The sequence below is a fragment of the Haemaphysalis longicornis genome, unplaced genomic scaffold (assembly GCF_048455015.1).
Source record: "Haemaphysalis longicornis isolate Haplotype H1 unplaced genomic scaffold, Haemaphysalis longicornis Haplotype H1 scaffold_1, whole genome shotgun sequence".
Classification (NCBI taxonomy): Eukaryota; Metazoa; Arthropoda; class Arachnida; order Ixodida; family Ixodidae; genus Haemaphysalis; species Haemaphysalis longicornis.
The window spans coordinates 399,108,208-399,129,509 of NW_027526203.1; the positions used below are offsets into that span (position 1 = coordinate 399,108,208).

General features: G+C 45.9%; 2 protein-coding genes across 7 annotated transcripts in view; one reads left to right on the forward strand and one right to left on the reverse strand.

The window, feature by feature from the left end:
- The window catches only part of LOC144155377 (uncharacterized), a 120,868-nt gene that overhangs the window by 68,844 nt on the left and 30,722 nt on the right, over positions 1 to 21,302 (reverse strand). The window contains exon 4 of one of the 4 annotated variants that reach the window (XR_013319567.1): positions 7,087 to 16,031. The exons of 2 other annotated variants lie outside the window; for them this stretch is intronic. The gene's annotated coding sequence lies outside the window, so the exon portion shown is untranslated. Of the gene's footprint in view, positions 1 to 7,086; positions 16,032 to 16,698; positions 17,733 to 21,302 lie in introns of those variants that run through there. One more of the 4 variants, XR_013319565.1, reaches the window with a different exon arrangement.
- Positions 6,133 to 21,302, forward strand: part of Cyld (ubiquitin carboxyl-terminal hydrolase CYLD) — a 95,908-nt gene continuing 80,738 nt past the window's right edge. For 2 of the 3 annotated variants that reach the window (XM_077686756.1, XM_077686757.1), the window contains exons 1-2: positions 6,134 to 6,890; positions 6,990 to 7,074. In XM_077686756.1, the coding sequence (XP_077542882.1) occupies positions 6,492 to 6,890; positions 6,990 to 7,074 (484 nt within the window). In that variant the 5' untranslated portion in view covers positions 6,134 to 6,491. Of the gene's footprint in view, positions 6,891 to 6,989; positions 7,075 to 21,302 lie in introns of all 3 variants that reach the window. The other variant, XM_077686755.1, reaches the window with a different exon arrangement.

Genomic DNA, 21,302 nt, shown 5'->3' on the forward strand with positions numbered 1-21,302 from the left:
TATATATATATATATATATATATATATATATATATATATATATATATATATATATATATATATATATATATATATTGTAATGAAGATATCATGGCCACTTCCTTAAATGGGTGTGTGCCGTGCACGTCTCGCGTCCGACGATGTATGGGACAATCCACCACAAGTGGGTATGTGCTTGAATCTGGGCTAGACAGCCCCATCGAGAGCGCTGTGCGCGAGACTGGTGCCCCGACCCGAGAGCTCGCTTGGACGCGTCTGGACTCCGCGATAGTCAGGCCTTGCTTTGCCTTCCTGCCAATAAACCCCACTATATATATATATATATATATATATATATATATATATATATATATAGGTGGCCTCTATTAACGTCCAGCACTCTACTCCAGTACGCCTCACCCATCGCCCACGCGTGCGTTGCTTCAGCGTGAAAAACGGCAATTTGGTTGATTAAAAAATAAGCAAAACGCTCGTAACAGCCGGCCTCGATACTTAAATCACTGCAGTGACAGCCCATCGCTCATTTGACAATGGCAGTACTGGTCAATAAATTCACATTCACAGCTTGATCATTGGCATTGGCTCTAGCGTCAGGTGCATTCACGGTAACGTGTTTTTTTTAATGTATTGTATGGTTTTCTCTTCGGCTTTTTGGCTCGTACGTATTAGCAGTCATAAATAAAGACGCAAAAATACAAACGAACAAAGCTGGTGAATAATACCTTTCCCTTACAAGTAAAGTTTGGAACAAGAACTTAGTACTCTGCATAAAACAGTAATTAACCCTACCCTGAATGCAGCACCTGATGATTTAAGCAGTGTAAAGCTTATTTTCTTGAGAACAACGTGCACTCTCCAAAAGAAAAAAACAAACATTACTGTCACCTCAAAGGAAAATTGGTTTGGTTTCTGTATTACTGATTTCATTGTTTCCTTGACCGAGGGACCGCATGCCCAACATTCAAGAAAAGCGTAGCACACAACACGTTCACAAAAAAATAGCACATTTACAAAATGGCGCGGGTTCAGGTGTATACTTTTGACAAAGCAGGAAACTTGAGCAGTAAGGGTGACCCCAATCCTCACCGTTCCTGTTCTCTAAATTACAGGGCGGCTTTATAACAGGCCGGGCTTGCAGTCTTCTTGAAGTTATGAGAAAAGTTTTACCTCATTGTAATTCAACTGCTTTCCGTCCCTGCATGGATTGGAGCTCTCAGGGGCGTAGCCAGGCGGGGGGTGTTTTTGTGTCAGAACACCCCTCAAAATTTTCTCAGCGCTGCATGACCCCTCCCCCTTCTTTCGGCCTATTTTGCCCGTGCTATTTCACACCGCATATACACAATTAAGCGTAAAAACTAAAACAAAAAATGGCAGCATCTCCACTCCGTGGATGATGGCCAGGGTGCGGAGTACGGGGACTCGAAATGACATTTAAGTTGCGCCCCGACCATCATTAGATTTGAGCCGTGAGTTGCACCTTGATTATTCCCTAAATGAAACTGCTACTCACGGCTCAAATCGCACCTAAAATAGTGCTGCTTCCACTGGTGGTGTAAGGCTGGAGAAACAGCAGAGCTGGCGTCCCCTCTCCCTTCATCGGAGATTCACTTTTGCACATCACATGGATTTCCGAACTTGCCGCTGGAAGTTCTCCATGACTGGCAGGCCCGGATCATTTTGTCCGCAGGCTTTTACATCTCACCCAAATTGGACCGCGTTATCACGCGCTAGAACCGGCGGCAACCGGCTTCGCGAACTCGGCGTTGTGCTGCCCACTTCAGGCGCGAACGCACGTGAACTGGCGAGGAGAACGGCACGCGAGATCACGCCACGAACGCTGGGAAGAGTGCTCCCGAAGGTCGGGTTGGACGATGCCGGGGGCTCCTCTCGTGCGATCGGCATTTTTTTCTTGTCTTTTTTTGCGAGCTCCTCACGTGGCGCATGCCCACGCGCAAGCCAGAACGACGAAGGGCGCTCATCACGAGGCGCACGCTCACGTGCGCTCGGCTGGGCTGCGCTCGGCGGCGGAACTAGTAGCTTGAACAGCTCTGCTGTTATGAAGAAGATGAAAAAAACTTTATTATAGTCGTTTCTGTTAAGACGGAGTCACTGCTTCGGAGTGGCAGTGTCCTCGTCCCTTCAGACGGCGGTCAGGAACCCATGGGCCCTGGCGGCGTCTTCCGCCAGCTGGACGACTGCTGTTTGGACGTCGGGTTGGGAGCTAAGCAGCGCGGCCTCCCATTGCTCGTGCCTCGTAATGCGCACATGTGGTGTCTCCGGTTTACTGGGACACGCCCAAACCATGTGTTGGAGCGTGGCGGCTGCGGCACCGCACCACTTGCACTTATCTGTGTATATTTCTGGAAAGTTTCGGTGGCACAGGGCGGGGTGTGGGAAGGTGTTCGATTGTACCCTGCGCCATGCAACCGACTGCCTTCTGCTAAGTGTACGATGAGCGGCTGGAAGTGTACGTCGGCCTAATCTATAATGCTGGGTAATTTCTTGATATGTAGCCAGCCTGTCCCTCCCCCCCGTCGATGACGGCACGTTATCTTCGAAGTCGGCCTGGTAGCTGAATCCTCGGGCCGCTTCGTGTGCCATCTCGTTTCCCGGGAGAGACGAGTGTGCTGGTGTCCATATCAAACGGATATGTCGTGAGGGCAGGATTGGTTTGCTTTGAATTATCTTGGCTGCAGCTTTGGATATTCTCCCTCGTAAATAATTTCGCACTGCGGTCTTGGAGTCGGAGATAATGGTCGTGGCCGACGTGCCCGCAACGGCCAGAGCGATGGCTACTTCTTCCCCAATTTCGGGATTAGCCTCTGTGACGGAGCATGATGCGACTGTATTGCCCTGCTGGTTTACTACAACAGCCACTGCCGCTCTTCGTCTGGGGTAGTCCGCCGCGTCAACGTAGCAGACTTCTGAGTTGGAGTGGTACTGCTTGTGAAGTGCCGTGGCTCGGGCCAGCCGTCTCTCTTGATGATGCTCCGGATGCATATTTTTAGGTAAAGGGGCCACACTGAGGTGCGCGCGTAACTCGTCCCCAAGCAAAATTTTTGTTCCGTGTTGGTCTGCATAGGAGATGCGGAGAAGATCTAAGATGGCTCTTCCGGTGGCACTTGCGGCTAGTCTGTTGTACTGTGCTGTGCGCTGGGCTTCGACGAGTTCGTCTAGGGTGTTGTGTATGCCCATCTCCATCAGTCGTTCGTTAGAGGCTGAGAATGGGATGCCCACTGCCAACTTGATGGCTTTGCGTATAATACGCTCAATTTTTTCTTTCTCTGTTCGAGTGAGCTTGAGGTACGGGGTGACGTAGGTAATTCTGCTTATAATGAAAGCATGCACGAGACGTAGGATGTTGCCCTCTTTGAGCCCATGGTGTCTGTTGGCTATTCTTGCAATTAGCCTACTAATTTGAGTAGCCGTGTTTTGCAGGGGCCGTATTGTGACCGTATTGGTTCCCGTTTCCTGTATGCGGAGACCGAGAATACGCATACACTCTGTTCGAGGAATGCATCTTCCCTGTAACTGAACCTGTATATCCGGATCATTTCTCGGCCTTCGACCGGCTGCGGTGGGTCTGAAGAAGAGGATCTCCGACTTCTGAGGCGAACACGCGAATCCGCGTGAGGAGACGTAGTTTTCAACAATCGTGGCAGCCTCTTGTAGTCTTTCTTGAATGTCTCCGTCCCTGCCTCCTGCGGTCCAGATTGTTATATCATCAGCGTAGAGGCTGTGATGCACGTCAGGAATTCGCTGTAGTAGGGGAGGTAACTTAATCATGGCCACATTAAATAGAAATGGTGATAAGACCGACCCCTGTGGGGTGTCACGGCTACCCAGACTTGTAAGGTCAGATTTGAGGTCCTGTACCGTTATTCGGGCGGTCCTTTGGGTCAGAAAGTCGGCTATGTAGTTGTACGCCTTGTTTCCCACGTTTAAGTCACTGAGATTATGAAGGATGGCACTGTAGGCCACACAGTCAAAGGCTTTAGTCAAGTCAAGCCCCATTATGACTCGAGAATCAAGTGGGGACACACCCGGGTTGTCAATTATTTGATGTTGAAGTTGTAACATCACGTCTTGGGTCGATAGGGAAGACCGGAAACCCACCATGGTGTGCGGGAAAAGGTGATGCGTGTCCATGTGGTGGTTGAGACGGGTCAAAACCACGTGCTCCATTAGCTTCCCGAGGCAAGAGGTCAGTGAAATAGGCCTCAAGTTCTCTAACTTTAGAGCCTTTCCAGGTTTGGGAATGAGCTTAATCAGGGCGCTTTTCCACGTGGGTGGAAGGTTTCCCGTGTTCCACACCTTGTTCATGTAGGCGGTAAGAGCCTGTATGGACGAGTCATCAAGGTTGGTGATTACACGATTGGTAATACCATCAGGGCCTGGTGCAGATCGCGTGTTGAGATGAGAGATAGCCTCATACACTTCTGCTTTGGTGATAGGTCTGTCCAGCTCGAGGTTGGGTTTACCGGCATATGGCCTAGCTGGTTCTGAGGGGGCAGTCTGAATGTAGAGGTCCCGCAGCTTTTGCAGTAATGCGGTTTCATCTCCTTGATGCTCGTGTAGAATACTCAGTAGGTTGTTACGCTGAGTGACGCGTCTTCCCTCTGGGAATAGGCAGCGGATGGTGTGCCATGTTTTGGGGGTATTCATCTGCACCTCCATCCGATCACACACAGTGTTCCATTGTTGGTTGCTGAGGTACGCGGCGTGTTTTTCGATTTCCTTGTTTAGTTAAAAGAGTGAGGGTTATACGTGGCTGGGAGCCGTCGGGAGTCTATGAAGCAGGCACAAGAGGGATCAAGACAATTTTTACGATAACACTAAAGCGAATGGGTAGCTTCTTTAGACCCGGCTGATCAGACTGCTTAAGGACAAGGAACCATGTGAGCCAATAGCCGCCACATGTGTTCCGAGGAGAAGATGCGGCAACAATCGAACACACTGTACTGGAATGCGAAAGTATCCATCCAGCACGAAATGGGGGAAGTTTACCTTCCCTAAGCACTGGTGTTAGCGTTGAGAGAAGCATTGTGTGCAGTGGATACCAGCAAGAACAGATTCTGGTGTAGAAAAGGCAGGGAAGGGGCCGATTGAGGACCGCCAGAAACATAGTTAACCTGAGTCAGAAATGAAAAAAAGATGAGCAAATAACTTACACAGAAGAGATGGTACGTGCCATCACCGGTCAGTCATCATCATCGTCATCCCCAACAGAATTCTCGTACGAGCTCCCTTCGGGAGGGTACCGAGGAAAAACGGGATAATGCCGCGCTTGAAACCCACTGGAAACGGATACGTCATTCCTGGGAGCGGTGCCGCGAAGTAACTACATTTATAGTTTATTTTCCTTTCTCGGTTTCATCTCCCTAGCACTTTGAAAAAAATTATCGGTAATTATTTTCTTACGTTCGGGCAAAGTTTAATATATTCTGACCGGGCGTTTCAAAGCGCGGTCTGAAACGGTATAAAAAAAAAAAAAAAAACTTTGGATGTGCCTTTCACTAAATTTTCACTGAATTCTTTGAGTATATCGCTTCGCAAAATGTTATCTAGGGACTTTCACTTTCATCATACAACCGCCAACTTTTAACCGGACACCGCTGCGGACGATGGTTCAGTTCGGGCAGTGCAGCACTTTGCCATTCGTTTCAGTAGTGCAGCTCGCGGCACCTAAACTGGGCTGAGTTCACGGCTCTGCTTGCGTGCACTCTTAGCCGAGGAGGTGCAGAAGCAGACGAAAAATATGTGCAGATCTGTTCATGGCGGAACCAGCACCAAACTACAGTGAACCAGTGAACTCTGAACTGAGAGTGAACTGGGGGGCGCAGGCTGCATCGAACGGAGCCCACACTTGGTAACAACCCCCGTCATTCATGCGCCCGCAGATTTTACGCCCGTGCCGCCGCATCTGCGTGACGTCACATTTTGTCAAGAGTTTTCGTTTGGTAGCGGCGTGAACATTTTGAATATGAACCAAAGCGGTGCTTTACAAACCAAAATGATTTTATGTTAGAAAGTTGTAGCTTATTATTATTATTAATAATTATGGTTAATTGTGCAGTTTTACTTGATACGTTCGTGTGGCTGACTGGAATTGGCTTGTACTAAAAGTGCTTGTTTTGTTTGTACACGATTTTGTATCTGAGATGAAAATTCTAGTAGAGCTAAACGAGTTTTGACAAGCGTGGCCGGACTGGCTGCATATATTAAGCTCGACAGAAGAATGAAAGTAGAATGGTAGCTGGTGAAATCTCACTGTGGGTGCCTTGGCAGGAGCTGCTCTTCGACGCGAGGTCATTCCTCCCCCGTCGCTCCGCCATGTCAACTGACTCATTGCCTTTTGAGATGTGACCGGCTTTAGTCAAGCGAACAGGCCGATTTTCGCTTTAGAATCAATTTCAGAGTAACTAGGCAACACTTCAAAGCTTTTAGCACTCGCGCTTCACGTACCAGCCTTATGAGCAAGCTGCTTCAGCATGAACCGAACTACCCAAAGTCACAAACCGAAAGTTCTGCTGGATCGGGATCTCCAGAACCCACGTTTTGACGCCGGAACGTTATTCGAGGTATTGGCAGATGACCCTTACGAGTCGAAGGTGAAAGTGCAATCCCTGGACCCCGGTGATTCGGGCGTTGTACTGTGTAACAGAGAAATTCTGCGCGAAGTGACACCTCTTGAAGCGCTCGTCCTACTGCCAGTCAAGCCCGTGCGCAACCGGCTCAAGATCTATCGTGACCAAGAGTGGCTGAAGGAGATACCCGTCATCAGCGAAAACAAACGCGTCGTGGTAAAGGACAAGTTCGAAGGAATTGTCAAGTTCAAAGGAGTCGTTCGCGAATACGGTCCAGGAATCCGCTTCATAGTGGAGATTCAGGTAGTACCGATATTTCCCGCTCCCGATTTCACCGACAGTACAGCGCGCGAACATACACTGTCGAACGAATTCAAATGCTTGCATGGTTCTCTCTGGCAGGATGGTACCAATGATCCGATCAAGAGGAAGCAGTGTTTCTCAATTCAAGATCTTCGGCTTCTTGAGGGCCGGGAGATCTATCACGGTCAGTTCGGCCCCTCGCATGCTCCTTGTGGGCTCGTTTCACGGTTTACCTGCGCATGCCCCCTTAAGTATGCTGTGTGTGAGCACGCTCATGCTTATCATGACCAGCGCTAGTTTTTTCTTCGTTAAGCACAGTCTTGTTCGGCGCTCAGGCTTTACGCTGAAAGTTCGCTGAAAAATACGAAAAGTGCCTTGGTATCTTTAAAGCTGTTGTTAATAGCTTTCAGTCACATCATCGCTTTGTGAATACATCGTATCACCTTTAACCATGGTTCGTCTATTTGCCCTGCCGCCGCGTAACACAGCTTTTCTTTTTTCCCCCAACCTTAAGGTGAGTGCAGGAGCATTACGCATCAGGCATAATGCTACTGCATTACGACCATATGTGTGTTGATTAAGTAGTAGTTCTGTACATGTAGCCTGCAATCGATTGATGTAGTTCATCATGACAATCTTGACTTATTAAGGGCTATTTTATTGTCAGCTGTTCTGACCTTACGTATTTACTCTGATCTTTTGAAAAGACCAACAATGTCTAGAAGAAAAAAAAAAAAAGCCACGACAACAGCACATGAATGGTGAAACAGTATCTGCAAAGTGACCAGATGTGGCAATTGAAAAAAGAAAAGAAAGCAAGTTCAACGCATACAAAAACAAAAAAAAAAATAGGGAAGAGAAAAAGCTTTCAAGAAAGAGTATGAGCATTTACAAATACAGGCTCAAAGCAGGAAAGAAGGATCTATGTAAGCAGTTTTAAACGTGCAAAAATAACCTGGTGTGAAGGCTGGGATGAAAAACTCTCAACGAGTTGACTATCAATGCGCATTTTCTAAATATGATTGATAGCACTATAGGTAGTTGTACGATAGTCCGCTAGCGACCTGATTGTTCTATGTGTACAATAGCTTATTGTTGTCTCTGGCAATGCTAGTGTGACGTGCACTTGCTCTCATAAGCTGCAGCCCCGCATGCTGTGCTTGCTGGCTGTTCGGTGTATGTCTCTACTCTAGGGATAAAGTGCGGGTGGCATTGGTACCGCACCAGCACCACTCCCCGCCCCCCACATCTCCGTGAGAGTTTGAAAGTATGGGTACGAGGCTGGATGTGGCGATAGGATGCAAAGGGTTGAAACGATAATGGCAAGTGACTAAACACAAATAATAAAAATGAAGTCTTACTCTTCCGGATTTATGTCTATAAGTGAGCCTAGGAGCAGCAAACAATGTGTTTTCTTTCGTTTCACTAATGTTTCAATGAAAGAAGTGCGCAACGATTTTTGATGGTGAAATCGAGCACCACCACTGGCATCAGTGTTATGTTTAACGCCGATATTTGGGTTTCAGGGAAGCCTATAGTTCATTCCAGAAGCTACATGCAGCATTGGGGAGGCTACATTGTTGTCAACAGTTCGTTCACTAAGGGTGCCTAACTCACTGTGAAGGAGGTGCCGGGGCCTTGCGTTTCCACCTGCGGACAGGGAAATGGAAACGTCCTTTCAATGCCGCTAGGCGTACTCGGTGAACGAACTGTTGACAGCAATGTAGCCTCCACAGTGCTGCATGTAGCTTGTGGAACGGCTACAACTACTATGTGTGTTTTATTGGCGCAAGGGCGCCTTAGGCCAAAGAGCGCCAAGACAATGTTTTCTCTCTCTTTTTTTTTGTCACCTTTGTTAAAATACCATGGTGATGATTGTGATGCACTTGGTAAAAATAGTGTACATATGGGTGTAAAGGGCTCTTATATTAAGATGAGAGGTAGCAATGACGATGGTTAAGGGCAACTGTGCTGGGGGCATCATAACATGCCCCTGGCTCCAACGATGGCAGTGACGTCCCTGGCACATGTAATGAAAATGCTCAGAGCCACACTTGCATCGGGTGGCATCGGATGCATGGTATGAAATGAGTGCTAAAAATCCAATGTCAGCGAGGTAGGCTAAAAGGCATTAACTTCTGATCGGGGGTTGATCAGGTAAAAAAAATGATGGGTGTAAGGGTATTGTGTAGGTGTATAGCTTGGGGAAGTGTCGTTTCCGCGCATCAAGGTATGCCAAACATTCAATCAATACATGGAGAACTGTAAGTTGTCGTCCACACTTCTCACAAGCTGGTGGTGGGGTTTCGTTTAAAAGATATGAGTGTGTAGTGTGTGTGTATGTGTGTGTGACCGTGACCTATTCTTAATCTGCATATTGATATTTCTGTGAACCTGTTCCGTTTCTCTGTGTTTTGTGGAATGAACTGTGGGGGGGGGCATGTGGCTGTGCCTAGAGCTCCGTCCAGACGGAACAATAACAAATGCTAAAGTGCCATTCAGATGGAATGTAATGCTGTGGGTAATCCTCTGTCCAGACGGAAACTAAATGGGAACTTAGCGTTCTGTCTAGACGCAATTGTATAACAAGTGCTAAAGTGCCGTCCAGACGAAATCAAAATGCAAGCTTAGCATTCCATCCAGACAGAACGAAAAGGCCATAGCGCTGATTGAATGTCAACGTCTCCCACCGTGCCTAACGCCTCCGGTTCAAAATACAGCAGTCTCCAGTTCAAGTACAGATCGGGGTGCCTTCTTCATTTTCGTTAGTGTTCCGTTAAGATGTAATTATAATCAGTGGTGAAGCGCCATCCAGACGGAATTGTAATGAAGTGTTCAGTACAGAGACCGCACCTGCGATAAGTTCTCCCGCAAAGCACTGCGGTTTGTTCGGGTCCCATGGCTTGCTGCGAAGTAGCGAGGTTCGTGACTGCTATGACCAGGCTACCGTACGTTCGCTTCTCGCATTTTTTTACCGCATGACTATTATAATCCGGGCATAGTCTGTGGATCAGTCCTTGACGCGCATGTTTTCCTGAACGAGAAATCAATTACCACCTATTAGTAACCATGAACCCATGCCCTTTTAGTTGCTCCCTCATTAAATTGGCCGGTTGATAAGCATTGATAAGCATATGTTGCTGTTGACTATACGTATATTCTAGTGGCTGTGCAACCTGTCATCAGGAGCTGGGTTAATATTTTGTGCTTCTAGTACTACTACGATTCCTAAAGGAAATAGTTTATTCTCCATTGCACTGAGTGTTGACATCAGAGCTTTGTTGTCAATTTATAATGCCTAAACGACGCACCAGTGCCTGCTGTATAATAAATTGGCAGCATTAGGCAACGTTGATGTTGGAAACGTCGATGTTCAATCAGTCCTATTGGCTTTTTGTTCTGCCTGGATGAATGCAAAGCCTGCATTTCGATTCTGTCTAGACGGCACTTTAATGCTTCTTATAGTTCCATCTGGACGAAATGCTAAGTTCTCATTTGCAGACAGTCTGGACGGAAGGTTACCTGCAGCACTTCGTTCCAAATGGACAGAACTTAACCATTTGTTATTCTTCCGTCTGGATGAAACTCTAGATACAGCCTTTCTTTGATCAAGCTCTATTCATTGAAGGTGTATGCTCACTTCTTAAGAACAGGCTGTGAGCGCAGCAACAAGTCTTGAATATTTACAGAAAAGCTGATTGAAAGCCCACCGTAAAAATTTGTAGATAATTACAATCAAGGCCTTATACCAACAATTTTTATCATTTCTAGAGCAGTTCAATAATTCCCCAAATTTTGATCGATAATTGTGCAAATTTTTATTGTTTGAGCGACTTCTTTAGACAACACTCTAGGAAGAATTGTTGGTGTTCTTGCTGCCTATAAGAATTGCTATTGCTAACTTAGCTATAAGTGACTATCAATAGTTTTATGTCCGTAGCATTGTATGAAAGACAATCAATATTATCATGACTGACTATCAGTATCATTACGCCAATATTTTTGCAACCACCAACATTCAACAATACTACGAAAACAGCTTTGCTGTAGTAGACCATCCGTAGTATTATTCTGAAAGTTTCACTGTGGGGTGCTACCGACTTATAGTTGGCTGTCAATAGTAGTATTGATAGTCTTACTACCGATATCTTGATTTTGAGTCACCGTTCCATAGTTTTGCATCACTAGTTCGCAGGCAGCACATAAAACAAGAGCGTGCAAAGAAAAAGAAAGGTGATGGTGAGAAGTGCAATGCAAAAACCACAACAAAGCAAATGAAGGAACTGATAAATCCATATTTATCAAGAGAAAAGCCCAATTAACACAATGAGATATTAAAAAGATTATTCTCCTATGGGAGTTAAAAGTGCCAAAATAGGTTTTCGTGAATTCCTCAATATCTAGTTTGCCTGTAAAGATATTGCATTGATTTTTACTGATATCGTTAATAGGCACAAATGTTGAAATGCCAACGTGAGGGTTTTGCCCAAATCAACCCCTAATCAGGTGAATCTAGATTTTGGGATAACTTGTGCATGTTCACCGATTTCTCAATATGCATTAGGTCGATTGAGATATCAAATTCGATTTTACTTGCAAGTTCATTTGCACAACCAGGCAATAAAAAGTGAAAAAAAAAAGTATATGCTACACATGGCACAAGTGGCGCCAGCTGCCTTACTTTTATTCCTTTTTTTTTTTTTGCAGCCGTGTGATTGAGTGTTTGGCAGTGATGAGTAACCATGTGAGCCAATGTTAGAAATCCATAAAAAGAAAACTAGGACTGCTCAAAATTAAACCCAACCAGTGGTTTTATGGACTCCTCAATACCTCATTGGTTTGCTCAGATATCGAGTGGGTTTTTCTTAAAGAAGTACTGATAAGAAATTTTCATGTTGGGTTTTGTTTGCTGCTACGGGTGTTCACTAATCATTGAAAGGCACATTAAATGGGCGATTGCAGCGTAAATAATCATTTAGTGGCGTTTATTCGTGTCAGCTTCAGTTTTGATGAAACAAACACCAAGGCCGCCATGACAAGAGAGCGCACTTGGTGTCACTGTTCCTGTTGCCCGACGGTCTGGACACGTGTGCGCGCGCATCACGTAATAAGGGTTAGAATAACAGGGTGACGTGAATGGGGTTGGCGGTTAGCTGGGCATGTAATAGGGGTTAGAAAGTGAACAGGTAATTTGAAATATGTCCTCTTAAAAGTGAATGCTTCTGTAATGAAAGCAATTTCCTGCTGAACAGAACTGATGTGTGGACTGCGCAATCTTTTGAACAAGATAAAGTTGCATGTTGTGCGACTGTCTTCATGGTCCCTTTAAAATAAGCATCAAGTTGGTCTCTGTCACTGGCTTTGAACGCCAAGTTTACAAACACACCATATTTAGAGAAAACAGCTTAGCCATACATTAGAAAATGGCGAAGTCATAACAACTGTTACTGCAATCTGTATTTCACAACTTAGAAAATGATCAGGCAGAACTTGTCAAAAGAAAAAAGGGACGCTAAAGGCTGTATAACTTTTTTCAAACTGAAAAAACACCCCCTTTGTAGAAAGCTTTTGTGTGGTAACAAACTATACCTGTTTGTCTAGGAATACTTCATAAAATTTGAAATTCCTATGTCCTCTTTCCCTGTAGTTTTTTTATGATGTAAAAGAGCATGTCACTAACTAGTGCTGAAGCAACAACGGATGAGCACGAACCGTCCACGCGAGTCTGTGAGCGGCTGCCACCTAGGAGAAGCTGTTGAAAATACACGAGCAGTTGGCCGGAGTGGGATCAATAGATTGTGCGAATTATCTTGTCACTTTTGCTGTTGGCTGCCTCTAAAAAGGTGATAGCTTCCTCATTTACAAATGCATGCCCTACAAAAGCTTACGGATACATTTATTTCCATCTTTGCTTGTCCTTACTTTGCTGTTTCTTTCAGAAAATCACTTAATCACGCTCCTGTAATCACACTTTGTATCATGAAAATATGTATCGATTGATTGTCGGTATTTTAACACGCCGACGCAATGCAGGCGATGAGGCGCGCTGTAGTGGAGGGCTCCGGATTAATCTTGACCACCTGGGGATCTTCAACGTGCGCTGAAATCTCAACACACGGGCGTTTTTGCTTCTCCCCTCCCTCTCAAAAGCGGCTTGACCACTGAGCCACCGTGGCGGGTTGAAAATATGTATTGCAGCTATATTTGTTTTCACAGTTTTGGCATTGCTGCGTTATTTAACAGCTGCTGCTGCTGCAGGTAGCACATTTGTGTCCTCGGAACTGCAGTCTGTTCATACAAGCGAACTTGTTTTCACGTGTTGCATCCTTTCAAGATAAATTATGTTAAATGCCCGCTTGCAAACACAGAAAAAATGGTTGTGATAACTTCTGATCTGCTGATGTTTACTTGTTGCTAGCATGTTTCAGTGCATTGTTTACAAGAAAATGAAAGTGAAATGAGGAAGAGAAGCCCCTGTTTTCTATGTGCACATTTTCTGAGGAAAGATAGCGTCGCTCATTGCTGGGCTAGTTGGAAACGCTATAAAAGGCTGATTTTTGGCCAAATCAAGAAGTCGGTTTGCTCATTCAGCCTTAAAGGTACACAAAAGTGACCCTTTAAGATTGCTGCAACTTTAGCTGTTTTGCTGCTCTGGAGGCAACTTTGTGTGCAGAGACAGAGGGCAGGGAAATGGGGAGAACATAACAAGCGAGGGGAATCAAACAAGAGCAACCTAGCCCAGGTGACGACCTCTGTTTCTTCTGCTCTCCTCCTGGCCCTGCTTTCTGTGGCACAAGGCATGTTACATTTGGATCTTGAACCATTGCACAATTTTCTGGCTGAAAAAATTGCTTGCAATGTATGTTGAGAGGGCCTAGCCTAACAGGCAACATGCAGATGCAACATAACTGACCTCTATGTTGCATTTGAAAGCCTGTGCACACGTCCTCAGTGGCCCAAATTCCTGCTGTTGAAGTTTATAAAGAGCTGGACGTGGGTGTGGCAGCCATTGCAAGCATCTTCTGGAAAAACATCTCTCATTTGTTGTCTTTTGCATAAGCTGCCAACCACATGTTATTTGTTGTCTTTTGCATAAGCTACCAACCACCTGTTGTATGGACAGTTACTCTGTGGAGTAGATATAGAGAAGCTAGTTTATTACAGGGTGCAGGGTGCAGTATTACAATGATCTTTCATGCATTAATGACTGGCTTGCATAAACTGCTGACTCTTAACAGTGAACGTGTTGTTTGAAATGATCCCAGCAGAAAAAAATCACAGTGCTTACTTAACCCTGTCGGTGCCACAAACAAATCTCGCTTGTTGCAGCCTTTTGTACAAATTTGCAACAAGTCTGTCTTGTCCAGAAGTGCTGCAGCCTCTTTTTAACAGTTTAGATGGGTGACAGCCATTTTTTTTTTTTTTTTTGCCGGAAGTTATTACTTCGGCTCCTAGTTTGATCATGAAAGTAGGATTCCCAGTGGAAGCATTTGGGCGAAAGAGGAGATGTGCTCGGTCATTGGGCTCTGATAAGGCAGCATGCAGTATCAGTACTAATGGCAGCGGAGGTGCGTATGTCACAGGAAGAAAAAAAAAAGCATCTTCTTCAAGTGGAAAAATCTTCTTCACGTAATGTTTCATTTTTATGTTTTGGATGCTGGTTTAAAAATTATTACTGATTTGCACTGAAGCCAGAATAAACCACAAGTAGTGCAAAAGATTGCAAGCCCTGAAGTTTAAAAACTTTAAATTGGATGTTTGCCTTCCAAGAAGATTAGACATGAAATTTAGATCCTGATTTAGAAGGAATAACTAAAAATTAAGAATGCACATATTTAAGATGAAAAGAAGAAGTCCTCGAGCTAGAGCAGGAATTCGAATAGAACATGCAGCCTTAGGATGGCTGAAAAGGCCGGCATGAAATTCTCAGGTATGAAGAAAAGCAAAAATGCCCGTGTGTACGAGATTTCGGCGCACGTCAAAGATTCCCAGGTGGTCAAAATTAATCCGGAGCCCTCCACTACGGCGCACCTCATCGCCTGCGTTGCGTCGGCGCGTTAAACCCCACAATCAATAAAATTCTCAGGTGTGCACTAATTATATAATAAAAACCAGGCCTTGCACTTACGTGAGGTACATTTTATATAAACTTACAATGGCCTTTCTACGTCTGTTTGAATGGTAATTTAACGAGCATTAAATTCTACTGTGACTTCAGCGGGGTATAGCATTATGATGTCATGCCAAACAGAGAGGGAACCTATCCCGTGCTGTATTTTTCAAGACAACTTAGTGTACATTTGAACAGTTTAATTCTATTACAGCGTGCTAAAAATTTATATAAGCACTAGCTTTTAAACAGGACTGCTAAGCTGATTGCTTGCTAGAATAATAGACCCCTCTTGGAAACTTCAGAAAGCACACTCACACGAAAAAATTGCTGCAGCTAACATTTCTTGAGCAGCAGCAGCAAAGTGGAAGTGATATGCTACACTGGAAATTCAGTAATAAGACTTTAGGCTCTATTTTAATCAACAATTATACAGTTGTATATATACCTATCAAATCACATGACAGCAGAACCTTGTGGTCTGTTCCTGTGTCTGACCAACAAAAACAAATGTTTGGGAATGTCTTATTTACCAAAAGAAGGTCTTATTTGGTGCAATTATTCCTTTAATGGTAGCTGGGTTTGAGTTCTTATCATGGAGATTTTCTTGGGTCAGGAACCTCTGTTCATCGATTCCTATCTACCGTTTCGCCGTGGAGTGCAAAGTGTATACCTTTTTTTGTGTAGAACAGTGTGTGACCAACACGATGAAAGAAAAATAAGGCCCTGGCTTTACTTGTGATGATGTGCATTTTCAGCATGTATCCAAATTAAAGTGAAGCAGCAATTAAGATCTGGAAGTTGCTGCAGTTTTTAGCAGCAGTGGGGAATTTTTAGCATGCATATCTGCATATACCTCACAGCCAGCAGCAATATGTACATATAAACCAGTAGGCATAGAGCACTAGCAGTGGTTGTCACAAAATTTGAAGTGCTATAAGGGTTAAGTCACCAGACGTCCTGATTTAGGCAGGACATGTCCCAATTTTGCGGCTGTGGTCCAGGCTGACCGTGTTTTTTCCCGCCATCAGCTGAAAGTATTGAAGACAGGTGTCAAGTGTCACGAATGAAAAGATGGAGGAATGCAAGAGCCAAAAGAAACTGTTTAAGGAACTTCAAGAAAGCAGCGCAGACAACGGGACTAAGCAAGAAATACACAACACAGCGCCTGTGTTGTGTGTTTCTTGCTTTCCTGTCATCTGTGCTGTTTTCTTGAAGTTACACTGTACCAACGAGCCGCTGTTCAGCACACCCTTCTGCATTTGAGGAATGGTGGGTGGATGCGCTTCAGGACTTCGAAACAAATTACGTGCCTTGCAACCATGTCAACACAATCGTTGAGTATGACATGTGCTTGCCAGGCACAAATGCACAAGTGGAAAGGGTGTTTTCCTTTGATTGATTATGAGGTTTAACGCGCCGACGCAACGCAGGCAATGAGGTGCGCCGTAGCGGAGGGCTCTGGATTAATTTTGACCACCGGGGGATCTTTAACGTGCGCCGAAATTTTGAACACATGGGTGTTTTTGCTGTTCTCCTCCACAAGAAAAGCGGCCGCCGAAGGGTTTTTTCTTTAATGAATAAGGTGTGGACTGAAGAGAAGGCGCAGCTTCATTTGACCACACTCAAATTGATGCTGTTGTATAAGCTGAATCTGCACATGATGTGTGAGCGGTACTACACACATCAGAAAAAATGAAGAACTGCTGAGTGCAATTCATTCCAGCAAGAAGTATCAGTTACTGGCCAGGAAAAAACCTGGAGGACCAAGAAGGTTGCAAGTTGAGATGTAGTAATACAAAGGGCAATTTGTCGTGCTATGTGCCATATTCTTCATCATACCCCCATAGCAAGCTCAGATGACGGCTGGCTCTGCTGACTAGGAAATACATATGTGCGCCCTGGACAGGCTGACGATATACTTTGGGGGTGTACTGCACTGTTGACTGCATTGCCTCCTTTTTGTGATGAACAAAAGAGGCTGATGAAGGAAGGATGAATTTGGTGTGACTTCCAATAAATTATGTCTTGATGTAGACAAGTCTGCTACACTGTCAGCATGACTACTGGACACCTAAAACTAATGTTGTGGTTGTTGGTGTTCTGGTGATGTTTCGAGGCCTGCAAAGGCATTTCAATTGGGAAACCGTGGCTTTCACTCCCTGTCAGGTACTGCCAGAAAAAGTTGGCTTTGCCGCAGAGCATGCACATCTTTTTGACTTCTCCGCGCATCACGCGTCTTGTTGGCGTCGAAGAGTGGGATAGAGAGATAGAGAGAGAGAAGGAAAAGAGAGAGGAGGATGGAAGAGGTATGATGTGGCGAAATTTATCATTTTTTGTCGCCCATCCGTTCTAAACTGCATTGTCTTCACGTAGAGGTAGTGTGCATTTGTATTAGCGGGAGTTCTTTCATTTCAAAGTACGAGCAGGCGCTCTCGCTTGGCCGGCGCGCTTACTCGGTTATCAAAGCGTCCACCCTGCAGTCTTTCGTTCACCGTAAGTCACGCTTTCGCACTGACAAAAAAAGTTCATCTACTTGGCTCCCTGCTGCCTCATGCAGCTCGGCGCCGTGGCGAGTTGTTGAACCCTTGCCCGCGGTTTCCACCGACGTACTAATCTAGTCGGTGTTGGTACTCCCCGGGATGTGAGCCTGCGCCCAGGTGATCCTAGTCGTGCGCGCTGCCAGCCGGGGTGCTTCCAGGAAGCGCGCGTCGCATCTCGTGGCCAGCACACTGCGCAATAAATTGGGGGAGGAAACTTTGAAACGTGCCCACGTCCTCCCGTTCCCATAGCGACGAAAGCGTCACAGCCCCGGAGGGTGTAGGCGGCGAGTGCGCCGGTTGCTGCTTGCATCAGCGGCTTCGCGGCGCTTATAAATAACGCTGCCGTCTCGCAGAAACTTGTGTGTGCTCGCGCGGTCCATGCCAAACAACGACGCCATGGGCTGGCTGGAGCAGCGCACTGGTCAGACCGCTTGACCGCGGTAGAGTGTACTAGAAGGATGTTTTTTCTAGTACATCTCTAATTGATTGATTGATTGTTGGGTTTAACGCGCCGACGCAACGCAGGCGATGAGGCGCGCCGTAGTGGAGGGCTCCGGATTAATTTTGACCACCACCTGGGGATCTTTATCGTGCGCCGAAATCTCGTACACACGGGCGTTTTTGCTTTTCGCCTCCATCAGAAAAGCGGCCGCCGCGGCCGGGAATCGAACCCGCGACCTCGTGCTCAGCCTAGTACATCTCTAACCGCGGCGCGTTCGTGGCCGCGAAGTCGGCGCTAGCGCGCGAGAAAATCCGAGATTCGGTCCCCCTAGTTCTTTTGTTCCGGCCACGAGCGGTGGTCGTGGTTCCGGATTTGCATTCCGTATGTTCATTTAAAGTTATACGCTATTAAATATTGAAATGGGGGAATTGACGGTCAGGCACGCTAGCACGTCTTGGAGCAAGACTGGAGAGGTCAGGAGCAGCTGCTTATGTACAGACGACAACAGCCACTGTCACTACAGCGTCGAAAGTATGGCAGTGGCGCTGTCATGGCCAGCCACCAGAAAAGCTGTTTTCAGGGGAGAGGTTTTCTAAAACGAGGCTTTCTATGCCTCACTGATGGCGTCGAAAAGCGGCAACGCACTGCAGGAACTTTACACAATGGGTTTCACAAGACGATGATGATGATAAGCGAAGGCACATCAAGCGCTTCAAGAAAAGACAACACGGCTCCCCGTGGTCGGAATCGAACCTGGGTCCCTCGCGTTTAGAAAGTAGCCGTCTATCCGTTCAGACACTGTCGAAGCAGTTCGTATTTTGGACTTCGACTGTGGCTCAGGTTGCACGCGAGAAGGCTTCACGTTTCAACCATTTTCGATTTTGCACTTGGATCAGTATTAACTCTATGCTTGGATCTCACCCCCCCATTAGTGTCGCTAGTCATCGAGCTGTAGCGGTTCGGCCCGCTGGGTAAAAAGAAAGACAGGCTGCTTTCACCATTAGTTGTGAGCAATCTGCAGGGCGCGGTGCAAATGTTTTGAAATATTAAAGCGGAGCATTATGTGGCTAGGCGAAAGGAAAATCCGGCGGTCCGATGTACGCAGAAAACTCCTCCGGCGCAACCCCGTGCGAGTAATTAGAAGCAAGGGAAGAGAGATCTGGGTTTATCGCAGCGGAGCAGTGTTGTACGGAACGGCGTTACAAGGAACAGCGTTCCTGGAACTAGTTCCTTTTTGGAGGAACGGAGGAACGCCACCGTTCCATTAAGGGTCGGTGGAACTGTAACGGTAACTCGTTAGGTTTTTGAAGGAACGGCAGGAACGGCGTTCCTGCCGTTACATCGCTAGGAATTGGCCGTTTTTGATGCCTAGGCTCGAGTACAAGAATCCACAAGTCGCTACTCGTTTCTCTTCCTATAAGCTGGTCAATTTACCCGCCCTTCAGCCGTAAGTGCTTCCTCTAAGGTCAAAGGCAGAATAATAACCACGCAGCAGGCCGCAGCTTGTGCTTGTTTTCATGCTGGTTGAATTCTTACGCGGGGTTCGACGGGTGAATAGCGTAGCCGTGAGAATGGTTTTCGCCTTTCATTGTTTGCCTGAGGAGGCCAGGACGCGCGCCTAGCCGATAGAAGTGGTCCCTGGCTGGGAAAGATTGTCTAATACGGGGTCCGAAGATTTCGGTGTCGAACATTTAGGTGCAGGACTTTTCGGTGCGGACATTTCTGTGCACGGACATTTTGGTGCACGACGTCTTGGTCCAGGCATTTTGAGTCACGGGATGTCCCAGGCATTCTTTGAACATTTTAGCTTTAATATTGTAATTTCGTGACTTGATATGATTTTACGTTCGTTACATGTGCTTGCGCCGCCGTCCGTGGAAACGAACGCTAAACCCTGGCGGAGCATTGCCGCGTAAAACCCAATTTCTGCAGTAGATAGTAAAAATTAACGTTGTTAATTTGCATCCGTTCAACCTTTTTTTTATTTTTGCATTCATGTGAACAACCCTAATACTTACAGTGTTACCAAAGCGCTTTGGTTTCACTTCACCCAAAGGTGCAAGACGCAGCTGCTTTTAGTCCCTCCTCCTCCCCCCTCCCCACAGCAAAACATCCGCAATAAAAAACATCAGAAAAACGAGTGTGCATTCCGTTTTAATTATTTTCTCCATCAATCTCGTATTCGTTGCATTTGGTGTCGGTTCTACTTAAAACTAACCAACCAATGATCGCACTTCCGGTGGCGTTACTTAGGGGAAGGGAAGGCTGAGCTCCGCAGTCTACCAGCCCCCTTGGTAGAGAGAGAGGGGTGTCACTTGTGGTTCACCATTCCGTCAGCTGGCCTTCGAAAACTTGAAGACGACTGTTGCCGCTCTCGTCTCATTAGACTATTCAATTTTTTTGCTCCTTATAATGGGAGAAACGAATGTATGCCTGGGGTGTCCATGATATGCGCGAGTTAATTCCCAATGGGGAGACTGAAGGCGAAGAAAGAGCGATTCCTGGAGTGGGGACGCCATCGGTATGACCGCGACGCGCGGAAAGGCGTAGCCAGCAAACTATAGTGGCCATTGTGTTGTCAGTGGCTTTTTGGGTGGCTTTTTGTTGCACATTATAGAGGTTTTGTGAGCTCCTGGGGAATGTAAAGCTTTTTCCTGTATCACTGCGGTGAGGCCTCGGAGACCGTGAACTCCGGCACGCAGGGGTTTCCCCAGGCATCGAATCAAGGGGGGGTGTCTCAATGGCTCGGGGGGAGGGGGGGTTCATAAACCAGAAAAGCTGTTTTTGTATCCCACTAGTTAAATAATAGACGTCTGCTAACCAAACGCTCATCCCCGTGACGTACGTTTTTCATTTTCTCTATATATCTGAGAGGCGGTGCTTTCTATTCAATCTAAGAAAAAAACAAATTTAGAGAAATTCATTTTTTACCATGAAAGGTCCGTATTCAGTTTTTTTTTTTTAATTTCTCGCCATTTTTCAACGTATAAGGACACTTTCGAACTTGTTACCAGGGCCAGGGACGAAATTTGAGTTCTTGAAACAATGTTTCGGTAGTACACGAATTATGCAGCACTTATAAATCAAGCACCGATTGTACGCTCCCCATTTATTAAAACACCCGGATTAGCTTCCGTAGCGCTTCGCCTCGCCAAATTGCCCATTTTAAATGTACATGCTGAAAGAGCTTCTGCAAAGATTACGGTTGTAAACAAAGAACGGCATCGAATCAATGAAGAAAGTAAATTATATGTGTGCTTACTGCACTTAGTTAAAGTCAAAGGCGGCCTCAGTCGAAGTAATTTTGCGTGAGTGCT